The sequence below is a fragment of the Saccopteryx bilineata genome, chromosome 2, assembly GCF_036850765.1.
Source record: "Saccopteryx bilineata isolate mSacBil1 chromosome 2, mSacBil1_pri_phased_curated, whole genome shotgun sequence".
In the NCBI taxonomy this organism is placed as follows: Eukaryota; Metazoa; Chordata; class Mammalia; order Chiroptera; family Emballonuridae; genus Saccopteryx; species Saccopteryx bilineata.
In genome coordinates, this window is record NC_089491.1 from 283,141,493 (window position 1) to 283,165,891 (window position 24,399).

At 46.5% G+C, this 24,399-nt stretch overlaps 1 protein-coding gene across 4 annotated transcripts in view; it reads left to right on the forward strand.

Moving 5' to 3' along the window:
• The window catches only part of DNM3 (dynamin 3), a 433,678-nt gene that overhangs the window by 378,512 nt on the left and 30,767 nt on the right, over positions 1-24,399 (forward strand). For all 4 annotated transcript variants that reach the window (XM_066261164.1, XM_066261161.1, XM_066261163.1 and 1 more), the window contains 2 exons: positions 15,788-15,952; positions 24,039-24,265. In XM_066261164.1, coding sequence (XP_066117261.1) covers positions 15,788-15,952; positions 24,039-24,265 — 392 coding nt within the window. The remainder of the gene's footprint in view (positions 1-15,787; positions 15,953-24,038; positions 24,266-24,399) is intronic.

Genomic DNA, 24,399 nt, shown 5'->3' on the forward strand with positions numbered 1-24,399 from the left:
CCGTGTTGTGTGATTGTACAGGATGTTAACATTTAAAGAAGCTGTGGCTGGGGTGGGGGTGGGAGTGGGAGTGGTATACAGAAATTCCCTGTATTCCTGTTGCAGCCTTTTTACATGACTGGAATTATTTCAAGATAAAATTTAAAGAAAAAAAGAAGATTAAAACACACACACACCAAAGACAGAGTTAGTAGGATCGCTTCCCCCGGCTTCCCCATGCTTTTCATGCTTTTCGGTAAGGCCATTGATCAGCGCCCTCAGCTCCGGGTTCGACCTGGAGCTGGGTGCGGGCTGCGGGGGAGGGGGCCGCGCTCAAGGCTCTGGGAGAAGGCCGGAGTCTGCAGCACAAGGCCCCCACTGTGTGGAATCCGCATGGCGGAGGCTATTAAAATGCCATCTTGTTCTCCGTCCCACCCCTCTCTCTTCCTCTACCTCCGCGCTCCACATCCCAGACCGCCTTTAATCCTATTGGGAGGATATACAAGGGGAAAAAAAGAAAGAAAGAAAAAATAATGGATGGCTGTATTCCTTGGCACACGAATAACAGTTTCCCTTTTGGGGCTTCAAGAATAAAAAATGAGAGGCTTTAAATCTTGCTAACTTGCACAAGAATGTGTGTGTGAGAGAGAGAGGAGGAAGGGAGAGAGACTCATACATTAGGTAAAAATGTAAACGACCACTGTGGAAAGAATAATTTTCAAACTCTTAACGCAAAAGAAAGCATTATCCCAGAACAGGGTGGGTTAGAGGCCAGTGGGAAAAGACCAGCGGATGATTTTGGCTGGAGCTGGGTGAATCAGGAAACCCCCTTTTCATAGCTAACACTCCAGAGAGAAGCCTTCACGGCCAGGATGTGTTTATCAAACGTCTCTAAGCTATCTCACAGGGTGCAAGAGTTGGTTCAGCTGTGCGGGGGCTCTGGGTGTTTTTAGTTGAGCCGAATCTCTGCGAGACTCTCCATGGGCTCCCTTCCCTGACTCGGAAGCCCAGCAAACGCTGCCAGGAAGCCTGTTGCGACCCAGCCCCTGCGTTGGAGAGGGGGCCCCTCTCCGTGGGATGCATGGCTTTCCGCAGGCAGGCCCCAGACAATGTTTGTGAGATAAATTAAAGTGAAAAGAGTGCATTCCTTCCAGTTAAAAAAAACACAACAGTTGTAAGATTTCCGGGCTCTTCTTGACTCCCTTCTGGACCCCACAGGCTATGGAAATGGCCCGAGGAAGACCCACAGATAGAGCAGGCGAGTGTGAATGCAAGCCACATGCCTCCGCACGAGCTTCTTCCTGGACATCCTGGGTTCCGTGAGCCTGTTCTCCTCGGGTCATTCAGTCCCTGGTGACTCAAGCAGAGACTGGGGCATCACTGAATTTACACTAAAAGTCAGGTGGGCGTCTGGACACACACACACACACACACACACACACACACACATACACACACTCAAAATCAGCTTCAAGTTGTTCAGCTTTCTTGTAGCTGATGGGCCTGCTGGCTCGTGCTGTTGACTTTGGACGGAGGCCCCGTAGACCAGCCAGGCCTTGTGTAAGCGCTGTCTGCTTCCAGTGCCTGGGGGCGGGCTGCCCCCTTGCTGGCCACTTCAGCTCCATGGTTTTGCCTGCCGGCCAGTTACTATATTTAATTTTAAACCCCTCAACCTACATTTTCTGTGCTAGGAGAGAGTGAAGTGTAAATCTTTGAGAAATTCTGGGCTTCGCATCTATAATTTGGGAATTAGGGTTTTAAACGAGTATCAAGCTTGTAAAGGTGCTACATGGCAACCGAAATTGGGGGTGGGGGTGGGGTTCATAACAAAGCCATTCTGCTCATGCTGTTTTAAAAACTCCTGGTGTGTGTGCCTTTTTATTTCTCGCTCACCATATGGTCTATTCAGAAAAATTGGGGGGGGGGGAATAACATTAAGTAGCTCTTGGCAGAAGGTCAAAACCAGCATTGCAGGGAAGGTATTTAAAAGTTTTTTAAGTGTGGCTATTTGTATAAGCAATAACTGAACATTTCTTATGGCCAGGGAGGACTATTTTCACAGTCTCTCATGGAAATATTTCTAGTCGATTTCTGGGGCGCTTTTCCTTGAGCTCATTTATTTGCTTTTGCTTCAGAACAGAGCATTTTAATGAGCAGTTTTATGGGCCTAACCTGCCTTCTGCAAGCTCCACATGACTGGGTTCCTGTTACACATCACCTTTGCCCTATTTTCCATTAAAACACAAGACTTTCCCTATAATCGACTCTGTGCTCAGACCTTGCAGGGGGAAATAAAAAGAAATGCAGCCGTCGTTTTGGTCTGTTCTTCAGCCCCTATGGTTAATTCACCTCTGAAATATTTTTTGTTTCTTCATAGTTTTAAACATTACACGTATCCACCGTTTCGCTGCACAGGTTCCCCCCTTTGCCAAGCCGCTGGTGTCCTAGTCTGTGTCGTACCTTTCCCACACCCCTCTGAGCGAGTAGCTCGGGCCACTCTCGTGTGGACTTTGCACCCTGAGGCAGGTCCAGAGGTGAGGCGAGCCCCAGATTATTTGGGAAATAGGAGCTTTCAAAAAAAATATAAATAAATAAATTGGGTCCTGGTTGGGTGGCTCAGTGGATAGAATGTTGTCGCAGCACACTTGAGGTCGTGGGTTCGATCCCCAGTCAGGGCACAGTTTCAGAAGCAGCCAGTGAGTGCACAACTAAATGGAACAACTAAGTGGAACAGCGAGTTGATGCTTCTCTCTCTCTCTCTCTCTCTCTCTCTCTCTCTGTCTCTCCCTCTCATCAATTAATTAAAAAGATCAACAACGTAGTTTCTCAATCTTATAGATATATAAGCGCCAGTGACAGGGAGTTTCTTCTTAAAACATAGACTCCTTCTCTTTGTGTTTTAACCCCACAGAGGGAAACAACACTTTGCCACCTGATACATAGTAGCATCCTAGATACTTTTGTGTAGAATGACTTTTCTTCTCTCTCCCCTGAAAGATCCTAATTCATTTCATTTTTTTTTCTTCCGGACCCCCCACCCCCGTGTTTTAATCTGTTTTACTGATAGCTGCCCGACATGCAAGCTTCCCCCTTTCGCTGGGGCGGAGGAGCCCCACACAGGATGCAGGGCCGCGGGTAGGGTCTGGCACCGCCCGGAACAATGGGGCCATTGTGCGCGGCAATCAGCTCCCTGGGTCACGGTCACGCATTCCAGCCATGTTTGCCTCTTTAAAACGGCGCTGCGGCGTGAAGGCGGGCTGCGGTTCCGGGAACACCCCGCTCGTTTTCTGCCCGGCTTTCTCCAGCCAACCTGTCCCCGTTTTATAATCTTGTTTGCTTTTTCTTTTCAGGACAAGGAGGGCACTCTTTCAAACAAGAGTGAAGTAAGTTTAGGGCGATGGGAAGGAAACCGACTTCACACAGCAGGTTATAAACTTAAGGAACTCATTAGTCCCAGAAGGTGGTACTGCAGGAAATGTAAATGAACTCAGAAACCTCTTACTTAGCCCGATTTATGAATGAGATCCATAAATGGCCACTAAGAGCACCGGGGCCACGCCTGGCTTTTACAATGGAGGTCAGAGGGCTGCCCCAGACCCTCCCAGAGGAGGTCTCCGGGGACCAGTCTGGAGGGCTGACCGGGGATCTCCTGCCCTGAGTCCTCCCTCGGCGATGGCCTTTCTTCAGCCCCCTAAGGCCCAGAGAGGGTGACCCTTCCAGCCCCTCCTGGGACAGGCGACTTTTTGAAATGAAGACTGGAAGGGAACTTTGCAACTTTTGCATTTACCATTCAACCATCTGCCCACCCCAGCGCCAGTTATGACCATCAGTCAGGGAACGGTGACGTCTGCCCAGTGGAAAATATCTGGGATCACACTTGGATCTCAGAACATCGATACTTTTCTCCTATGTCAAGTCGGGCCTTCTCTTCCCCGGGGGTTGGCAGGCCTGAGTCCCTAAGCAGCATTCCCTCTCCAGCCTGCACTCCCTCCTCAGCAGAGCCAGCGGTCCCCTGACCCCTCCTCTGACCTGCCTTTGCCCAGGGCCAGATGCTTCCACCCAGGACACTTTAAAAAAGACAGCCGTGCCAGCCTCATTCCGGACCAGTCCCTGCAGGTGGAGTCGGGCACCCGTGTTCTTCACACTCATGGCTGCCCGTTCTCAGCAGCACGCGGAGAGCCGGGCCTGCCAGGCTGTGTGAGGTGCTCTCCTTTTCCCAAACGCCCTGCTAGTCATCTGTGTCGTCCCAGGTATCGATCTGCAGTGTCCCCATCCACCCACGGTACGTGTTTCCTAGAGATGAAGGTGACACCCCGCACCAGTCAGCACGCTGGGGCTACATGCCATCTACCATCTCTGTCCTTCCGAAACTTGGGGTGAAAATCTGTCTGCCACCCAACACTTAACGAACCTCCGCCCCCTCTTCCTTGCCTCTTTGTTGATGAGTCCAGCACCTTGTCCAAAGGTCATCTTCCTTCACGGCAGCCCGCCACTTTCCTTCTGGGCCTGCGCACCACCTCTTTCTCGGGGAGGACACTGAGGCCAGGCCAGCGAAGTGGCCCGATGCCCTTATCTCCAGTGCTGTGCACTCGGACATCAGTGGACTCACTGGTGTCGTTTAAGTCAGTGATCAAAATGGTTCGCTTCAACGGAGCCCTTGCTACCTGGAAGGCGTGGTGCGAAGTGCCCGTCTGGTCTCTCATTTGCCCCATGGAATGTCTAAGGGGCTAATTAATATTGCCCCCCGTGACAGCACAAAAATGAAGTCTGAGAGAGGCTGGGGCAATGTTGACTTTCATTTTCCAAAGTCACCAAGCTAATGATTGACAGAGCCAAAATATAAATCCAGGTGTCTGATTCCATAGCTGCGACTCTGCATTGCTACTCCAACAGGTCCCTCAGACCAGTGGTCCCCAACCCCCAGGCAGCAGACCGGTACCGGTCTATGGGCCATTTGGTACCGGTCCACAGAGGAAGAGTAAATAACTTACATTATTTCCATTTTATTTATATTTAAGTCTGAACGATGTTTTATTTTTTTTTAATGACCAGATTCCCTCTGTTACATCCGTCAAAAACTTACTCTTGACACTTGTCTCATAAGTTCGACAATTATATTTAAAAATACCACAGTTTTTACGCCAGTCGCATAATTTTATTTTGTGCATTTATCCATCCCACCCTAAAGGCCCGTCCGTGAAAACGTTTTCTGACATTAAACCGGTCCGTGGCCCAAAAAAGGTTGGGGACCACTGCCTCAGATGGGAGTGGGTTGGGCACGTGGGGTAATCCTTTTGAGTCAGGAGATTTTTATTCTTATTTGTATTTGAGGGATGCTGCAGAGGTATGTGGGTCTAGCTGTTTTCCTTGACTTGGAAATTCTCCTATAGACTTAGCAGAAGATGTGATTTATAGTAGTGTGGAAATTGTAGTTAAATCAGATAGGAGTCCTGTAGCAATAGTAGGAATTGCCATCTATAATTGTTTCATTTATTTCAACTTCTTTTTAATTTTAATAACACATACTCCCTTGATATGATCTTGACATGCTACCTTGAGGCATTTGGGTGCAGCTCTGAGCCTTCTGAAAATCAGTATGCCCTTTCTATCATATGCATACTCCCAGATATTTTATAAGTGATTGCAGAATATTGCTAGAAATTGTATTGAATTCGCTGGATAATGTTGTCACGTCTCTTTTTGATTCACTTGGCCGCCAGTGTTGTATGCAATTTTGTGATGAGACTTTTAAAGAGGCTTTGCTCTTTAATTCAGAAATCATGACATCTATTTTAATATAAAAGAGTTTATATGGATGGAGTAAACAGGCACCATGGGCAGGGAAAACATCATGGTACTCCTTAATATTAATATTTCGAGGAATTTTGAAGCCATGGTTAAGAAAAAGAGAAATTGGGAAAAGTTGGGAATACGTACAGAATATGTTTTCTTCATGATACTTACAGCTGTCTGACGTGACCGTTTTAGTCTACAGAAGAATACCTTGATCTGGTCATAAAAATCATTCTTTGGAATTCTAAATCCATCATATTTTGTTAGTGGTCGTTGTCTGATTTCCACTCCTAAACCACTCTAAGAACAGCCTAAGGCAAGAAAGTTTTTAAGCAATCATACCAACTCTTTCTCCAAAACCTAATTCATTTACAAATTTTATTAACAGCGTCCCAGTATGATCTCATGTGTGCAGATTATACGTGACACAGGATTTGTCCTAGCAACCATTGCACCTCTAGTTAAATTTATCTTAGAATAATTTTAATTGTTATTGTTAGAAAGTTATAAGTTGCTGGCCTTTAAGTAATCTTACCTCCTTTAGTTTATACCACTTCATGAGAGGTAGACAAAATTTGATAGCCGAAACAAACATCAGGATTGAGGGGAAGCCAAGAAGGCTTTGTTTTCTATTAGTGACTTCGTCCTCATTGTTAAGTGAGAACTAAGAGAAAGAACAACAGAGATAAACTGTTGTTGCTTCTGCCCAGATAGAGCTTCGTCCAGTCAGTCTTACTTTCAACATCAGCAGTTTCAGCATCTTCAGTATATTTGATCTTTGTCATCTTCATGAATTCCTTCCTCACTCCCTTCCTCCCTCCCTCCCTCCCTTCCTTCTTTCCCTCCCTCCTTCCCTCCCTCCCTCCCACGCCCCCTCCCTCCCTCCTCCCTTCCTTCCTTCCTTTCTTCCTTCCTTCCAACTTGCTTTCTTCCTTCCCTCTTTTCTTTCCTTCTTCTTTCCTCTCTTCCTTCGTCCTTCCTTCCTTCCTTCCTATCGTCCTATCTTCCTTCCCTTTTCTTTTTGCCTAAAGTTTGACTGGATTGAGGTAGGCTCCTTTATTTACATGGTATTTCCTTTCTTAATTGGGTGTATTTACAAAGACAGCAAGCAGTTCTGATCTGGCAGCTTTGGGAGTAGCTTTCCATTAGGGCCACATCCCTGCTGTCCCGTGTGTGGCTCGGACACACATGGTCCAGCAGCACCCTGGCTGTGCTCAAGCTTTGAATCTTGGAAATGAGATTTGTGACAGCTCAACCTGGCAGATTTCACCCAAATTTTCTGGAACAGCCTGGTAAGGCCACTGGGCCCTGCAGTGTCAGACAAAGGTGTCCTCACTCGTTCACCTGTGCATATGGCTGAAAAGATACCTGAGACCTCTGGGGAATTCTGCAGTTGAATCTGATGGCAGTTTGATCAGCTTGTGTTCAGTGGATCTAGTGAAATTGAAAACCTTTCACTGGAGTTGCTTCTTTAAAGGCTCCATCTTTTTTTTTCCCCTTCACTCCTGAGAGAAGTAATGATTCTACCCACAGAGTTCTACCATTGCGGCTTCTAAACCCATTGCATTCTTCTATTTTGCACTAAGAAGTTTTGGCATATAAAGCAAGTGATGTTGTATCTACACTGGAACTTTAAGGATTATCTACTTATATAAGGAAGAAATAGGTTAAGGTTCCTGCATTCCTACACTGTCATTTTATTATGCAGTTTACCTATTGTGACCTCCCATGATGTTTTCATAAGACTTGAACTGTGTTGCCCCTGCTTTCTCCAGGACTTGAATAACTTTTCGATAAGGCATCTAGACTCACCCATGCACATACTTCTGAAGAACGGAACAACTGACAGAATTTGTTGTATAATCTTCATTCTCTTTGTCCATCTTTGAATCTTTTCTTTTTTTAAAGGGTCCTTTTTATTGCATAGACCTAAAATGGATGAACTTTAAGAATATCCGCTAAACAAATAGGATGGTGGATGTAATCATTTAAAATTCCCACAGTTATCCATTTTTAGATCATAAACATAGAATGACCAAGGCACAGATAACTCTTGTGAGCTTGGCCGTTGGTACCCGGTCTGCCGACAGAGGAGGGGGCACGTGATCTGGGGACAGAGCAGAGGGGATGAGGGTGGGTTGTTTCTGGCTCATCTCTCCTTCACCGGAGGACACTGTGAAGTAAGAGTGATTCACCGGTGTGGGGCCCGCGTAACTTCTCAGAGAGAGGAAGAGATTTTTATATAGAATTGGCTCACATAGTTATCAAGGCTAGAGATTCCAAAATCTGTAGGATGGGAGTCAGTGATCTAGTTCAAGTCCAAAGGCAGTTTGCTGTAGAATCACAAAGAGCCAATGTTCCAGAAATATGAAGGCAGCCTGCTTGAGAAGTCTGCCTTACTGGGGGAAAGCCAGTCTTTCTGTTCTGTTCCTGCCATCAACTGATTGGACACAGCCCCCCGCCCCCCACCCCCCACCTGATGGAAGACAGTCTGTTACTCAGTGGCCACCAATAAAAATGTTACTCTTATCCAAATATACTCTCACAGTAACACCAGAGTAATGTTTGTACCAAATACCTGGGGAAAGCCTAGCTAACACATAAAATCAACCATCACGGGTTGGTTCTGTATTTGCCCTTATTATGGGCTGTTCCCATTTTTTGGAGGTTTCTCTCTTTGGAAATCTTCGGGTTTCTGTTTTGCCCTTCCAAAGAAATGCTGTGCTTTTTTTTTTTTTTTTTTAATAAAAAAGAAATTTGTATCAGTTGATTCTAATTTCATTTGTTTTTTTAAGGAAAGGGTTTTTTTTTTATAACAAATGTTAAATTTTAAACAAACACAGATATTTCCCCCAATAGACGATAATTAAAAAATAATTTTGGCCCTTTCAAAATTACTAATATTATCTGAAACCAAAAATGATGGTTATTTTTAAAGAAACTATTTAAATTATTCTGTTTAGAAAATTATTTGGATGAAAAGTTATTTTGTGGGTAAGCAAACCCAGTATATAATGATTGAAATTTTCCCAAAATAAATATTCATGATTTTAGAAAAGTTTGCAGTAAGATTGCTTAAATAGCAATATTCAATAATGTGTTTAAAATATTTGACATGAATCTTTTATATTCTTGAATTTACCTATTATATAAAGTAATACAGGCCTTTCAATAGGTTAAAAGTTAGCTTGGAATCACTGTAACTTCCAGGAGGACCTCAAGACATAGTACCTAAGTTTTCAGATTCCTCCAAGAATCCTCATGCTCACATATTTTTTTATAGTTGCAGATAAAAGCAATTGTTTCTTTTTTTTTTTCTTTTTGTATTTTTCTGAAGTTGGAAACGGGGAGGCAGTCAGACAGACTCCCGCATGCGCCCGACCGGGATCCACCCGGCAAGCCCACCAGGGGGTGATGCTCTGCTGCAACTAGAGGCATTCTAGCGCCTGAGGCAGAGGCCACGGAGCCATCTTCAGTGCCCAGGCCAACCTTTTGCTCCGATGGAGCCTTGGCTGCGGGAGGGGAAGAGAGAGACAGAGAGGAAGGAGAGGGGGAGGGGTGGAGAAACAGATGGACGCTTCTCCTGTGTGCCCTGGCCGGGAATCGAACCCGGGACTCCCACACGCCAGGCCGATGCTCTACCACTGAGCCAACCGGCCAGGGCAAAAGCAATTGTTTCAATGCAACTTAAATGTAAATGTAATGACTGTTAGTGATATGAGGAAAGTCCTCCCATCCTTTATTCCTCCAAATCTTCCTTATTCCTTGTTGTTATCACCCAAGTTTTTTACTACAGTCTTAGACAAACACTGGCACCTTCTAGAAATATGTTCTGGTAGGCAGTCATTGGACTGAAGGAGAATTAAAACAAAAAAAAAAGAGCTACATCAGAATTAAGATATGTGTGCTGTTGTTCTTTTCAATCAATCAAGGTAGTATCTTTAAAATCCTGAAGGCTTTTTTTTTAAATAGCTGTCTAATTTCACATTAATCTTACATAGTCTTGAAATGTTTACCATGATGTTATTTAGATACAAAAAGAGACTAAAAGCTCTAGGAAGAATAAAAAGGTTGTAACAGGGAAAGGAACAGAGTCAAGGAAGAGTAGAAACGCAGATGACACAAGCAGACGGAGTTGGGCCTGCCCACTAGCTAGCTCAGTGGTCGCCCGCTGGCTAACCTGGATCGGATGAGGCTTGAGCTCTCCTCCTGTATTACAGGTGTTTCTTGTGGATTGGAGGTGCCTGCAGATGCCGCCCTTACTCCCACATCACAACTACAATCTCAGCTCATATCTGTAGACCTCCTCAGACAGTGTCAAGATCTTTATAGCAATTGAAATACAGTCTGCATGCAAAGAGGTATTTGTCCTGCCCAGGCCAAGGAGAGGCCCCTGGGGAGAACTCACTTCTAGACATCGGGGAGATCGTACAAATAGCTACACCCCAGGTATCTGGAGCGCAGCCTGTCCGGTTGCTTCTGACTACAAACCCAGACCCTCAGGAAACAGCCTGGGTTGGTTCTTCCTTCATACATCCCACAGTGTGCGTGAAGCCCCTCCTCTGTGTGGGACACTGCGCTAAGCACTAGGGATGGAATAGTGAGCGTGTTCCCTAGGTCCCAGTCTCCGGAGTCTGTCCCCGCTCCAGCGCGACCGTCCATAAAGACTGCCCCCTGAGCCCCACGTGCCCAAGCTCATCACGGTGTGCTCCCGGGCAGAGGACAAGCTCACCAGCCAGGCCTGAGTGCTAGGATTTCCTTGTTACCTCTGTGTGTGTGTGTGTGTGTGTGTGTGTGTGTGTGTGTGTGTGTGTGTGACTGAGAGAGAGAGACAGAGAGAGGGACAGACAGACAGGAAGGGAGAGAAATGAGAAGCATCAATCCTTCATTGCAACACCCTAGTTGTTCATCAATTGCTTTCTCATATGTGCCTTGACCGGGGGCTACAGCAGAGCAAGTGATCCCTTGCTCGAGCCAGAGACCTTGGGCCCAAGCTGGTGAGCCTTGTTCAAACCAGATGAGCCCGCGCTCAAGCTGGTGACCTCAGGGTTTTGAACCTGGGTCCTCCGCATCCCAGTCCAACGCTCGATCCATTGCGCCACCACCTGGTCAGGCTCCTTGTTATCTCTTACGGTCCACCCTAAGACACTAATAAACACCTACTGCTTCAGTGGATGAAATGCCTGTCACAGTGCTCCAGACGACAGCCTAGACTACCCTCCAAGTCTTTCTGGAGCATGTTTCTCCCATGATTTTTTGTGTGTGTGCAAGCTTGGTTGCTGGCCTTTCTGGCCACTGACATCAGAGTCGAGAGTGGAGAAGGGCTGTCAGTGAAAACGTTCTGTAACGAGGAGGCTGGAGAAGTCAGAGCTGCGTCGCCATGGTTAACAGTGTGTTTTCACAGTGAGGACCTGATTCGCCACGAGAAAGTTAAACAACGTTTTTACTCTTTGTTGAAGGCAGTGGAAAATGGCATCGCAGTAATAAGATGCTAAAGCAGGGGATTGGTGGCTACCATCAAAGTCACTCGGTCTGTAGACAATCGTCCAGCGCTACCCATTGGTGAGAAAAGACACCGCAAGCCCCCATTAGCTCTGCAGTGTGTGTGTTTACGGGGCCAGGGGACTCAGGATTTCTGTTGTTCCACTTTTAAAGATTTGCGGTCGCCAGCCCTATTATATTAGATGGTTTCAGTGATCCTGAAAGAAGCCTATGACGTAATTAAATAAGAGATGTAACGAAAGTGAGCAAACAAAGCTGGTGAAAACTACACACCCTGGCCCAGCCTAGAGCTTCAGTGAGGAGGGCTTTATGTTTGGTGGAAATTACTTCTCACTTGACTATTTCATTCTCTCACCTCTTAAAGCCCGAAGTCTGAAGGAGAAAGCTTATAATGTAAGCTTAAATTTTGTAGAACAGCTTGTTTTTGAATGCTGCGCAGTTTCATGGGAAAGTTAGGCTATCAATTTTTATAAACAATTTCCCATTTACAGGGCTGAGTTGTTATTTTTTTGATTGTTTGAATTGCATTAGGTTCCTCAAAAGCTATGGGGGGGAGGGAGGAGAATGCAATAATAAGGCCTCGCCATTGTGTTTTACAGAAGAAAGCTGGTTTTCACAATATTATTCACATTTTGTAAACAGCTTCAATGAACCTGCTCATAAAAGGTTAAATGTTTGCAGACCATTCTTTTTGGCCTCCAAGATCAGAGACAAATTACTATTTTTATTTTACATTCCCTTGATGAGGATAATGATAAACAGCTGTCACTTCAGTGCTTAGACTGCAAAGAATCCCATTGCAATCCTGTAATTTAAACAAAGAAAAAGTACAGTCCTACCCAGTGGACATGCGGAAAAGAGCAGGAGAGAGAATCCGGTTAGAACCGGGGTTGGGGGAAAGGAGAACATTGGCTTTCTGTGGTTACTCAGGAGAAAAATTCCATCCGGGTACATCTTCCCCGTTGCTCTGAGATGTATTCGAAGGGGCAGTCACCCTCCTTGCTTGTCTACCGTCGGAAAAGGACGAAACCTGTGCTCTGAATTCTGTGACGCCTCATCACGGCCGTGTGGTTGCCAGGATAGTTAAGACTTGTATGTGACTACGTGTTGACTAGTATTTCCAAGAGCTAAGGAGGATTCCCAATGGTCTCACTGGTGATTCTGAAGCACCGTTTTTTGGGGGTTTTTTTAAGTGTAGAGATTTAAAGTGTTTTGTGTTCTCCATTCACTCTGACACTTTTCTTAATTGCATCCGATTTCAAAAAGTGAAAAGTGAAGGTGTTTTGCATATTTGGGTATACAAAATTCAAAGCAAGGCTAAATGCTAAGAGTGCGAAACGGGGAAATTCGTTGTATGTATATGAAAGTGTGGGTGGTGCTGGAATCTTCCTGGTGTTTCACATTCCTGGAGGTTCTTTTAATAAATGCTGTTTATTCTGCTTTTCTCTTTTGGCTCAATCTTTTTTTTTTTTTTGATACAAATGTCTGTATTTTAATGACATTGTTTTCCTAGAAACTCAGTGCATGTTTATTGTTTTATCTGCAAAACTGACTTGATATATTATGGATGTTGCACTGTTTCGTGATACTTTTTAATTTTTTCCTATACCTAAGGGGAACATAGAAATCAGTTCGGCATTGCATTTGTCCTACATTTATTGAATGAATTGGCTCTCAGAGCCTCAACAGGTTCTTCTAGAGGTTGACAAGACAGTACCCACCTCCTGAGGCTGCCGTGTGGACCTTCCATGCACAGTATCTACAACAAAACAGATGCGAGAGAGGCCAGGTGTTGATGCTGAAATGCCATCACCCCCTACTGCTAAATACAGCAGCAACATTCCAGTTTGCTTCAGATGAGAGATGTCTTGTATTGTGTCCATTATGGACATTTCTATTGCTTTATAGAAAAGATCTTTTCCTTACAAAGCTGTAGGTCATACTTTTCTCACACATAGATTATATATATATATAATGTCATAATCATTTTGTCATCCTCACCATTATCAAGTAGTAGGGGATCGTAACTCATCAATCTGGAGAGTTTCTGTGGTCTCCCGTCTTGCTAACAAGCAGAGAGTCTGGGAGACCCTGCCATGCTCTGTCTGGCTTCCTCAATTTGGGCAAATCCCGTGGCAGGATTCCTTGCTTCTCCTCCTCCTCCTGTGCATCAGGTTCTGCGCTGAGAGGGGGAGGTCCACAAGACCCAGGGGGAAACATCAAACTAGGCTGGATAGGACACCATAAAAGTGAGCCCAAGACACAGAGGGGGTAGTGAGCGGGGAGTGGTGGACGATCTGACGGTATCAGGAGCTGGTCCACAGGGCGGCAGCGGACCAGGGCTTTGGAAGAGGAAAGTCTTCACAGGTGGGAGACGGAATCCCCAGGGCGGGGCCAGCTTGCAGAAAACAGACGTTAAAAAAAAAGTACAGTTTTCCATCTTTACATTGCTTGGATTGAAAATGTTTTACGCTCACATTTTTTTTCACGTTGATCTTTCAAAATGTGTGTTGCGAATCAAGCAGCTCTCGAACTCTCACCCCGTGAACATTTGGAAAGGAAAAGAGAGAAACGAACCCACAGGGCCCTGGGCGAGCTCCTGTCTTACGCACTGTCTCCTTTAGCTTCCTCAAGTGTCCCCGGGGAAGCGTGTGCCCGTTTTAAAGATGGGGAAGCTGAGCCTCCGTTACACGAAGTAACAGAAGGGTGGCCACACAAGCAGTGCATGAGAGAGCCTGAATCGGAACCTCATGTTTCCACCTTCAAATGTAGTGCCGTTTGAACCTCATCGCAGGTACCACCAATTCTTAGGACTGGGGCTCTGTGTGGAGCACCTTTGCAGGGTTTTTCTGCGAAGAAGTTTGGGAACATGAGTGCTTTTTTTCCCTCACTGCAGCTGGTAACCTTTCCACTGTTACTCGACCACTTTATGGCCTGCACTTTTTACCTATCCGTCCCAGATACAATTGTGCTCACATTAAAATGGAGTAAGTGAGGAACTACACGAGGCTTGACTGGATTCTTCCAAGGACCAGAGACCATTCATTTAAAAACAAAAACAAAAACAAAAACACGGGTGAGGGGAACAACCGTCATTTTTGTAACTTCCCATCTCACCCTTGCTGTAGTAGCAGTTTGGTGCCTCAGAAATGTCCTTGGGGCTTCCTTGAAGCCTGGGGTCACTCTCTCGGGACTGGAAAATGGCTGTTGCGTTGTAGAGTAAGCACATGTTGTTTTAATATTATTTTTAAAAAAGCATTGGCTATTTCTGAGCAAGAGAAGCCTATATAAGTGATTGGAACCAATTTCTCTCTCTGTTATTGTTGATTTTTGTGGCCTTCAAATATGCCTTCGCATATGCACGTTGATTCAAAGGAAAAGCTTGTCATTTATAAGCCTATTTAAGCCATTTAGCACAGTGCTTTTCCTAGAACTGATTGGATGATTGAAAGCCAGGCAGATCAAAGTCTGTACATTTCCAAGAAGTATTTCATGTTCACATTGGAAGCAATAAATTATCTTCCTGCACCTACCCCCCCCCCAAATCCGGCCTTTTTTTTTCTTCTTTTTTTGGTATTCGTAATTAAATCTTTCCAAATGCTAGAAAGTAGCCAGACCACTAGCAATATTTGTATCATGTTCTGGGGCTTAGATGGTTCAACCTGACTTGAAATGGAGACCATTTGTTCTAAATTGATTTCAATGCCAAGCCAATAGGTCAGCGTTTAATGATGAAGATGCCATTCCAGCCCAGCCTCTGGTGGATAAGCCAAAATTAATTAACTCAAGTCCCATCGTATAGAAAACAGATGCTCCTCTCCTGTTGCACAAATAAATTCTTTGCGTATAGACGTGCTCTGTTTTATTCAAAGAGTAACAAGTTGGAAGTTAGAATTGTGAGTCTTTCACGACGGAGCCAACCTTTGGTGGTGATGACAGAAGCATGAATTTACATAACAGATTCCAGCTCAAGTACGTGGAAAAAATGAATTCTCCTCTATATCTCTTATGCTGGCTCCAGGCCAGGCCTCGGAGATTTCATTTCAAATCTGGGCCGATCCATGTGCTGATCCATTTCAGAGCAGGCCTGGGAGTTGCGGAACAACACCAAGGTTATTTCTAACCTACAGGGTCCTAGGGGACCCTTCCCAGAAGTTTACATCTGCACGTGTGTGTGGATTCCGTGCTTTGGCCAGCCCGCAGATGGCTTAAGGTTAGGCTGTCCTCTGGAGGGATGTTGTTAGGTGCACTGTTTATAGGGTTATTCATCTCAGCATTCATTGAGAATTAGAATGCTTGCTCCCCCCTCCCCAGTTGTGACAGGCTACAAGAGGAATAATAACTGCAGGGTCTGATCTCTTTGCAGAATTAATGGCTGTGTGATAAAGATGTTACCAGCTAGTGCTGTGACTCCCAATACAGTAAACAGAAGTCGATCCTCTGATAACGTCTGGTGTTTTCCTTTCTTTCGAATGGATGAGACATAATTCACGTTTCCTCTCTTTTCTGTTAGACTGAAAACGATGAGAACAGCCAAGCAGAAAACTTCTCCATGGATCCCCAACTGGAGAGGCAGGTGGAGACCATTCGCAACCTGGTGGACTCCTACATGTCGATCATCAACAAATGTATCCGAGACCTGATTCCCAAAACGATAATGCACCTGATGATCAATAATGTAAGTAGTTATAAACCCGCTCACTTGAGCTCCACGCCCTTCCCACTGTGAAGCTTGCTCCCCGTTTGTCCGGTTTCCTCGCTGTGTTCTCTGGCTGACGGGAATAGCTATCCCCAGTTTTAGCGTCTTCCATTACAAGTGGTCAGGGGCTGACCAGTGAAAGAGACCTTGAGAAAAAAAGCACGAGCCCTCTAACTGCGGTACTGTGGTATCCCCGGCTGACTCTCTTCTCTAGGAGGGTGGCAGTGTGCGCACAGGAAAGCAGAGCGTTGCTAGGGTCAAGGTATAAACTAGTTGCAAAGCCAACAGTAAAACCAGATGCCTTGGCTCCTAGACTTTGAGATTAAAGGCAAAAGATATTTATTCTCTGTTACACACACACACACACACACACACACACACACACACTATGTTAATATGATCATTTTCACCTGCTAAAAACTATGGAATGCTATTTTAACCTGAGAAAGGGCTCTGTGTCCCATCCCCTTGGGATGATGACATGGCCACAGATCTCAGAGTGTCTTACCAGACCTGCCGTTGGGTGACCTACGTTGTATGGAATCTTTCCCTTTTCGTGATTATCTTTACAGTAGTCATGATATAATATTTAAATTATGAGGCCCAGGTTGCCTCTTTTGGTACCTACTTTGTAAAAGTACCAATAATGCCACACTGTATTCGTGGAATTATCTTTTAGATAAGATAGGCTAGCCTGGGGTGTCTTATAGCAGACTTTCCCAGCTCTTAAAAAGCGTGACACCACCCATTTTATCCCAACTTATCTTCTAAGGCCATCTTTTTATTGAAACCAATGATACAGTATGCGCATTGGCTTGTAGCAAGTAAATATTAGACAGCAAAGTACCGAAAAGAGCCCCGCATGGAAATTCAGGAGCAGCCTGGACCCGAATCCTGGTTCTGCTAGAGACTCCACTGACCTAGGGCAAACCACTGAACTTCTCTGTATCTGTTTCCTCCACATGTAAAATACTAGCCATAATAAAAGTCCCTGCTATTTCAGAACTATAATAGCCTTTGTCCATATTTCAAGATTCCTTTCCAAATCATTTTTCTAAATATGACCGTCCATTTGTTGTTTGTGACCTTATGTGTCCCTTGACCGTGAGAAGCCCCAAGCACTCATGTAAACAGTCTGCTTATAGCTCTGTCTTCACACACCTTTCGTGAGCTCCGACAAGGTGAGCAGGATGCCTTTGATGTAGCAGCAGCAGGTAAGCAATATATTGCAAATTTGGAAACTCTGAAGCATATCCCTAAGCTCCATCCACTGCCTGCCATGTGACCTGACGCAAATCAGGTGGCCCAGCTGAGTTGGAAGTCATGCCAAACCTGCCGTGAGCACACTGGGCTGCCTCCGGAGAATTGTCGGAGCGTAATGAGGGGGGCCACATGCCACTTTGAAAAATATGAAACACTAAACAAATAGCCTGTGTGTTTTTAAAATTGCCCTCTTAACTTGGCTTAAATGAATTCAGGTTGTTTTTGCCATGGAGTATCCAGGCCCTGGCTTATTCAAACATTCCCCTGATTAAGCATCATTTATCTTTCTCGCTGCTGCCCCAGGAGTCATTAGGGCTGCCGTCGGTTCAAACGCCGCCTTGCCCTGCACCGCATTAAATCGTCGGAGCAGGAAATAGCACTTCCTGTCTAGAGCTGCGAGGAGTCACTGGACACAAATTAGTTAAGAGGCGGGGGGGGGGGGGAAGACCCCTGTTGCAAATCTATTCCACTTTCACCTTCTCAAGACAAACACACAGGCGTGCACACACACAGAGAGAAACACGGGGCAGTGGCCCTGGCTCCTCACTGCTGAGCCTGCTTCTTCAATATGCCTGGCTGACCCCCCACCTGTGGGGCAGCAGCCCTGGAGGGGAAGCTTGCAGGGTGTCCTGGGAGGGGCCTTGCCTCAGAGCCATTGGGAAATACACTTCAATTAAGACTTCATGTAAGACTTCCAGGTCAAACCTTGAAGCAGAGGCTAATTGGAATATGGGGGGTAGGGGGTGGAGGGGACAAAACATCACAGAACGCCGGGGTCTCACGAAACTGTGGTTACCTTTGTGCTCAGTTGAACTCTTCGTACCTACCAGACAACGGTTCTGCATGTCTAGAACGCCTGCTTTTCTTTGAGTATTATTGTATCTGCGTTCTTGCCAGCTATGTAAAACTATGTAGTGATGTATAGTATATATTTTAAAGTTATGTATAATTATGTATATGTAAAAATAGAAATCCACTTTTTGAAGTGGGCTGATACCCTTGTGGCATTGGACTGGACTGGTGGCTGAGTTCTCTCGGTTTGTCCCCGAAGCACCCTGTTGAGTACAAAGGAACAGAAAACGTGGGGACCCCAGCACTGTGTCACGCACGTGTTGATTTTCTATTTGATTTGAAGTGAAGAGAGCATTGAGCACATTGTTCAAAGAATCCCCACTAGAAAAGGAAGCTTTTGACTCCTTCGTTGCGAATTCCATCCACTGAACCCTGCGGTTTCTCTGAACGGCTTTGGGTAGGAAAACTTGTCGCCCTACAAGACACATGGTGGCCCCGGACGGGCCCCGTCCTTGTGGACGGTCCCTGTCGAAAGCGCTGCCGTGGCCCGTCCTCCTTGCGACGGACGGGAACGGCCACTGTGCCTCCTGAAAAAGAACATGTTTCAGCCAAGTTTCCTAAGGTTCAGAGTTTGTGGGCAGTTTCCTTTGAAAGTTTACATTAAGTGTTCTGCCACTCAAGTCTCCATATGGAATTGTTTAAGAAGTTTAAAGCCAGCAATAAATACCTTGCCTCAGACATACTGTAAGCCTTTGTCTATTGAAATGCAGCAGCTGTTTCATTGCTTAAACATACCAGGTAACAGCGACACAAAGAAATAGCAAGTTTATGACGGGCGGTCGCTCTGGACGGGCTGCGGTCAAAGCCTCCGAGTTTGGTCCAGGACTTGAAAGTCAGCGCACACGTGACACCCCGTGGCGGGCACATTCCGAGGGCCTCTTCTCTGTAGCCCCACCACCACCACCACCACCACACGTGTTCTGCCAGAGAATCAAGGTGGACCCAGCTTCATTCTGAAAACATCTTGGCAGAGGGGCACGTAACGCTGAGCTGGAACCCGCGGAGTGGCCGGCCACATGTCTGGGTACCCGCAGCTTCCCCGGATTCTGGATGTTGGAATGGATGGAGGCTTCGGGAGGCGGTGGTACTTGCTCAGGACCGTGCAGCTGGGGTTGGTCGGGCCGAGATCGCAGTCCAGGTCTGCTCTCCATTTCAACACCAAAATATGCCTGTGGCGAGGTTAGGAAGACCGTAAAGGTTAGGCAGCCTTTTCAAAAGAGGGGGCGCCCATCCCCTTTAGCTTATATGTGGGCTGTCTTCCCAGAAGGTCCACAGGACTCGAAGATTTCATGTGGTTTGTTTAAATTATGAGAAACAACCCTGTTCCTCGTGTTTCAACAAGCCCAGATAATGCACGCAAGAGTTAAAGATTTTATGAAACTTTTTAAGGAGCAAATATGGAGCCCGAGGGCATTTCCCCATTGGCCCGAGAGCTGCAGCCTGTGCTCCTGGACCCCTGGGGGGACCCACAGTCCCTCTCCTGGGCCACCGGCACTTTGGTGGAAAATTAGTAACATGTGCCTAAGTTGCAAAACTCACTGTAACTTTAATGCCGATGGAGTAGAATGTTATTTTAAATGTTCATTATTTGAGAGGAAAGTGCGTCTTAAATACCAGAGCACCGATCTGTTTCCCTGGGTCAGGAATCCAGCGTCCTGCTGCAGAAACAGAGTGCGACCAGGGTCCAGGAGGCCCTGCGCCCCCGCGCCCCTGACCCCACCCCTCCGCGCCAGGGGTGATGCTCCTACTTCTCCCACCTCAGATTAGTTAGTTCTGCCTGCCCTTAAACTTCAGCATTTCCAAGTACAGAATCTCACAGCCTTCTTTGTGTCTTAATTTTTTTTTTCACAACATTGAGTTTGTAAGTCAAAGGACAGGACTTTTTAAAGAAGGAACAGTTTGTTGGTCTTTAGCCAAACAAAATCCCTGGGAGAGGGAGAGAGGAGAGAGCCGTGAGCTCTCGAAGAATCACAGAACGCTAACCAAGTTCCTCTCCCACATGCAGCCTCTTCAGACTCCTCGGTCACGCTTCCTACGTGTCTTTGTGTCAATGAGCCCCCTCGCCGTGCTCCACGCTGCCACCCTCCCATCTGGAAACAGACAGCGTTTGAGGAATCGGTTTCCCTAGTAACTGGCATGTACGAAAACTCTAGAAACGGCTCTCCTGTTTGCCAGGGCTTTAAAATAGTCCTGGTGATAAAGACAGAGGAGGAAGGTGAAGGTCCCAGACACACTTCCAGTTGCCAGAGAAGGGTTAAAGCGTGAGAGAGGAGCCATGTGGAGCATCGTTAATGACCACACATTCCTTTACGCTGAGCAGCCAGCGTGGTGCAGTCATGGCTGTTTATCTAGCCCGTAGAATCTGAGCTGGAATGAGGTTTTGTGTGTGAGATTTTGTGTGTGTGTGAACAGAGACAAACAGGTTACAAGGTGTTAGAGTGAAAAGCATGAATCTTACGTTACAGTCCCATCCAAGCATAATTCGTGTACGTCGTGCTCTGTGAGGCCATTTTCTATGTGCCACCATCTGAAAGGGACCTCGGCCTCTTCATTATGCAGAATCCTTGATTTCAGTTTTTGTCCCTTTGACATTCAGACTGTTCAGAAAGTCCCTGACGTGTCTGGAAACTCCCCCAAGTCCCCTTCCCCCGCCCAACTAGCAGGAGAGGGAGAGAAGAGTCTTTCTAACATTTCATTTCGGTGCAAAACAAAATGTCACCCTAGGTTCTGAGTTGAACTCCATCACCTGAAGCTTGCACTGTGGCGACAGCTTTCTGTTTGCTCTTCTGCCTCATGGACCAGTGCCAGTTTGGCCCATACGCTGTAGAAAGAGTAGCTTTGATGGGGGGGAGCACTAGCTCAATGCTGGGCACCGTGCAAGGCAGTTTGAATTCATCCTTGCATCTACTTCCATTGTCCTCTGTTTACAGAAGGGCACCCTGAGTCTCGGAGAGGTTAAGTAAGTTATTTGCCCAAGAGCAGCGAGTGTGAGAGCTCAGACTCCAATGAAGAGCCGCCTTGACTCCCAGGCCCACGGTCCTAACCACCACGCCGTGTTGCCATGCTAATCATACCCAGAGTATTCCAGAACGTTGCCCACTCATGTGGGAAATCGGCAGGTTTTAGTGTGTACCGTTTTGATGTGGAAGGGTTGATTCAAGGCAGGGCTTTGATTAGAATGCTGCAACAGGCCCTTACTATTTTATGTCGAGGTTTGTTTGACAGTTGCTTCTTAATTCAGATCTGCTTTAAATCTATTCTTGGAAGGATCTTCTTTTAAATTGTGTTTAATAGATTCTAAGTGATACTCCAGGAAGATGTAAAGCTTCCAAAGAGCTTAGCCCAACCGACGACGGCCCATGCCAGGAAAATTGTCTGGTTTTGAATTTGGAGCAGCACCATCCCTTCCCAAGTGCACACACACCCAACAGTGGGAGATCCGTGCAAAGGCCCGCAACTCCGTGGGTCCCTGCCAGTGTGTTTACAAGGGAGTAAATCTTTCAGCCCAATTGACTGCCTTTCCTCTAAATGTAACTGGTCTTTCTTGACTTCTGATTTTCTCTTCTCCCACTTCACCCAAACCTCAGTGCTTTGTTCCTTTCTTCCTTGCCCTTAACCTCCAAACAAGTCAGTTGTTTCTTCCTCTCCGCTGTCGTTTACACGTCCCGGTCTTTTCTAGTTCACTGCAGCCTTGCTTGGATTCCGCTCTCGTAAGTGAGCTATGTCTCATAAGCGATCTGTGCTTACCTCCACTTGCTTAGTCTTTTCCAATCACAACCAGATTAATCTTCCTGACGCTCTCTCTTTTGTTGTTTCACTCTCTTGCTGAAGAGCCTTCCATGGCTCCCCGTTGCCAGGTGGATCAAGTTCAAACACTTTTCCTTGGCATTCGAGGAAGGCCCTTGCGCCTGGCCCCGCGTTACCTGGCCACATTTACCTTCCACAGCTGTCACACGTCAGCCTTCCGCTCTTCCAGACAGTCGTCTGAACACACCTTGTGTGTTTGATTACTTCCACATTTGAGTCACTCTTGGTTTACAAAATATGTGCGGAGGACGTTTTTATTTTTTGTTTCACAGGGAAGCTGCAAGTTAGCTGAAATGTCTGATGAGTAGAATTATTTGCATGGTTAGATACTGTTAATAAAACAGCAAAGTTGAGTGTGTTAGACCCTTGTCATCTCTGACTTACAAGTGTAACTACCACCCAGGAGCATCGAACAGGTGTTCTGCCGTCTGCCTGAACTTCTAACAATTACGTACGCTGGCCTTTGGCCTTTCTTTGAGACAATCCGTGACTCCAGAGAAGTATTCGTCTTCTCATTTAACAGAGAAACTGAAAAGTCCAAGTTGGTTTCTTTTTCTACGCTTATATTAATTCATGTACTTTCTACACCACTCGAAAACGATACTTAGACATAAATGGTCTTTTCTAAGCGCCCCGTCAAAGTGAAGGAAAGAGCACTAGCCTCCAGGTCAGAAGACTTGGGGCTCAGGTTCATGGGTGACTTTGGGCATGTCACTTAAAGTTCTCTGAACATCTGTTCCTTCATCTCCAAAGTTGGGGTAACAATGCGTTTCTTAGGTACGCAGTGAGCATTAAGTCAGAAACTTACAAAGGCACCTGGCACGCACCACGTTCCATGATTCTCAGGGTCGCTTTTTCCACCTTTAACATTTCTGACATGGAGACACCTGTTACATCCAGTGGTGTCTCAGCCTTCTTAGTTTTAACTGTTGGTGTTTCTTTTCTTTCTTAGTGGCACATAAAATAGTGGGTGTCTTAAAGTCAGTGGCATCTTAGATTTGAGGAAAGGTGGTTGGTTCTCCCTCCCTCAGAGCCATGTCTCCTGTGAATTGTCCCTGTTTCAGTTTTTTTTTATCTGTCTGTCAACCGTGGGACCCCTTGTCAATCTTCATCACCATTAAGTAGCTTCCACTGTGAACATCTAGAAGGCAGAGAGTGTATCGCTTTCTTTGTACATTAACTGGTATAATTACATAGGTTTCTGCAGTAGATAAATATTGACTTATGGGTGGTAATGCCACAGGCTTTTTTGTTTTTTGGGGGTTTTTTTTTGTATTTTTCTGAAGTGAGAAGCGGGGAGGCAGTCAGACAGATTCCCGCATGCGACCGACCTGGATCTACCCAGCACGCCCTCCAGGGGGCGATGCTCTGCCCACCAGGGGGCGATGCTCTGCCCATCTGGGGCGTTGCTCTGCTGCAACTGGGGCCATTTAGCACCTGAGGCAGAGGCCATGGAGCCGTCCTCAGTGCCTGGGCCAACTTTGCTCCAATGGAAGCCTTAACTGCGGGAGGGGAAGGGAGAGATAGAGAGAAAGGAGAGGGGGGAAGATGGAGAGGCAGATGGTCGCTTCTTCTGTGTGCCCAGATGGGAATCAAACCCGGGACTTCCATATGCCAGGCCGACGCTCTACCACTGAGCCAACTGGCCAGGGCCTGAGAGCACGTTGACACCTAGAGTCTTCCTGGTATTCCAGGGATTTTGGTAAAAGCTGGGTAAGGAACTGGGACTGCCAAGGAATGGGTGACCTATGCAATGACAGGTTTCTTGACGTCATTGTCTCCTGTGGACGATGCCACTCTGTCCCTCCGGCGCCCTCCCTTGCCAACAAGCTGCACAGCCTTGGACAGCACTGTGGGCACGCTGGCACTGCCAAGGGCCTGCCCTGGTGACGCCGGAGTCTGGCCCTCTTGTCAATGAACTTATGTTGTGCTTTTCTCTCTTGGCAATGCCATAAGGTGGAGGGTGGGGGACTTGCTGGCACGAGTCTGAGGATTGCGTGGAGGATGGAGAAAATCAGAGGGGACAGAGATGCCACATGGCCCTTTCCCAAAGGGCACGTCTGTGGACCCTGTCCATGGGCTCTGACCGACCCATGTGACTGCCCATTTACGCTCATCTCGCTCTTCCGTGGTGACCCGCCAGGTGAAAGATTTCATCAACTCCGAGCTGCTGGCCCAGCTCTATTCTTCCGAGGACCAGAACACGCTGATGGAAGAGTCGGCTGAGCAGGCTCAGCGCCGGGACGAGATGTTGCGCATGCACCAGGCCCTGAAGGAGGCCCTCGTCATCATTGGCGACATCAGCACGGCCACGACCTTCACCCCCGCCCCGCCGCCCGTCGACGACTCCTGGCTACAGCACTCCCGCAGGTAGGAAGGCGGCCCAGGTCTCCTGAGACCTGCCAGGCCGGGTCAGTGTCATTTTGAGGGGAGTGCTCTCTTAAACCTCTTTATTAAAAAGGGAGAAAAAAATATTTTTAAGTTCAGGAGTGAGAGGTAGGGTC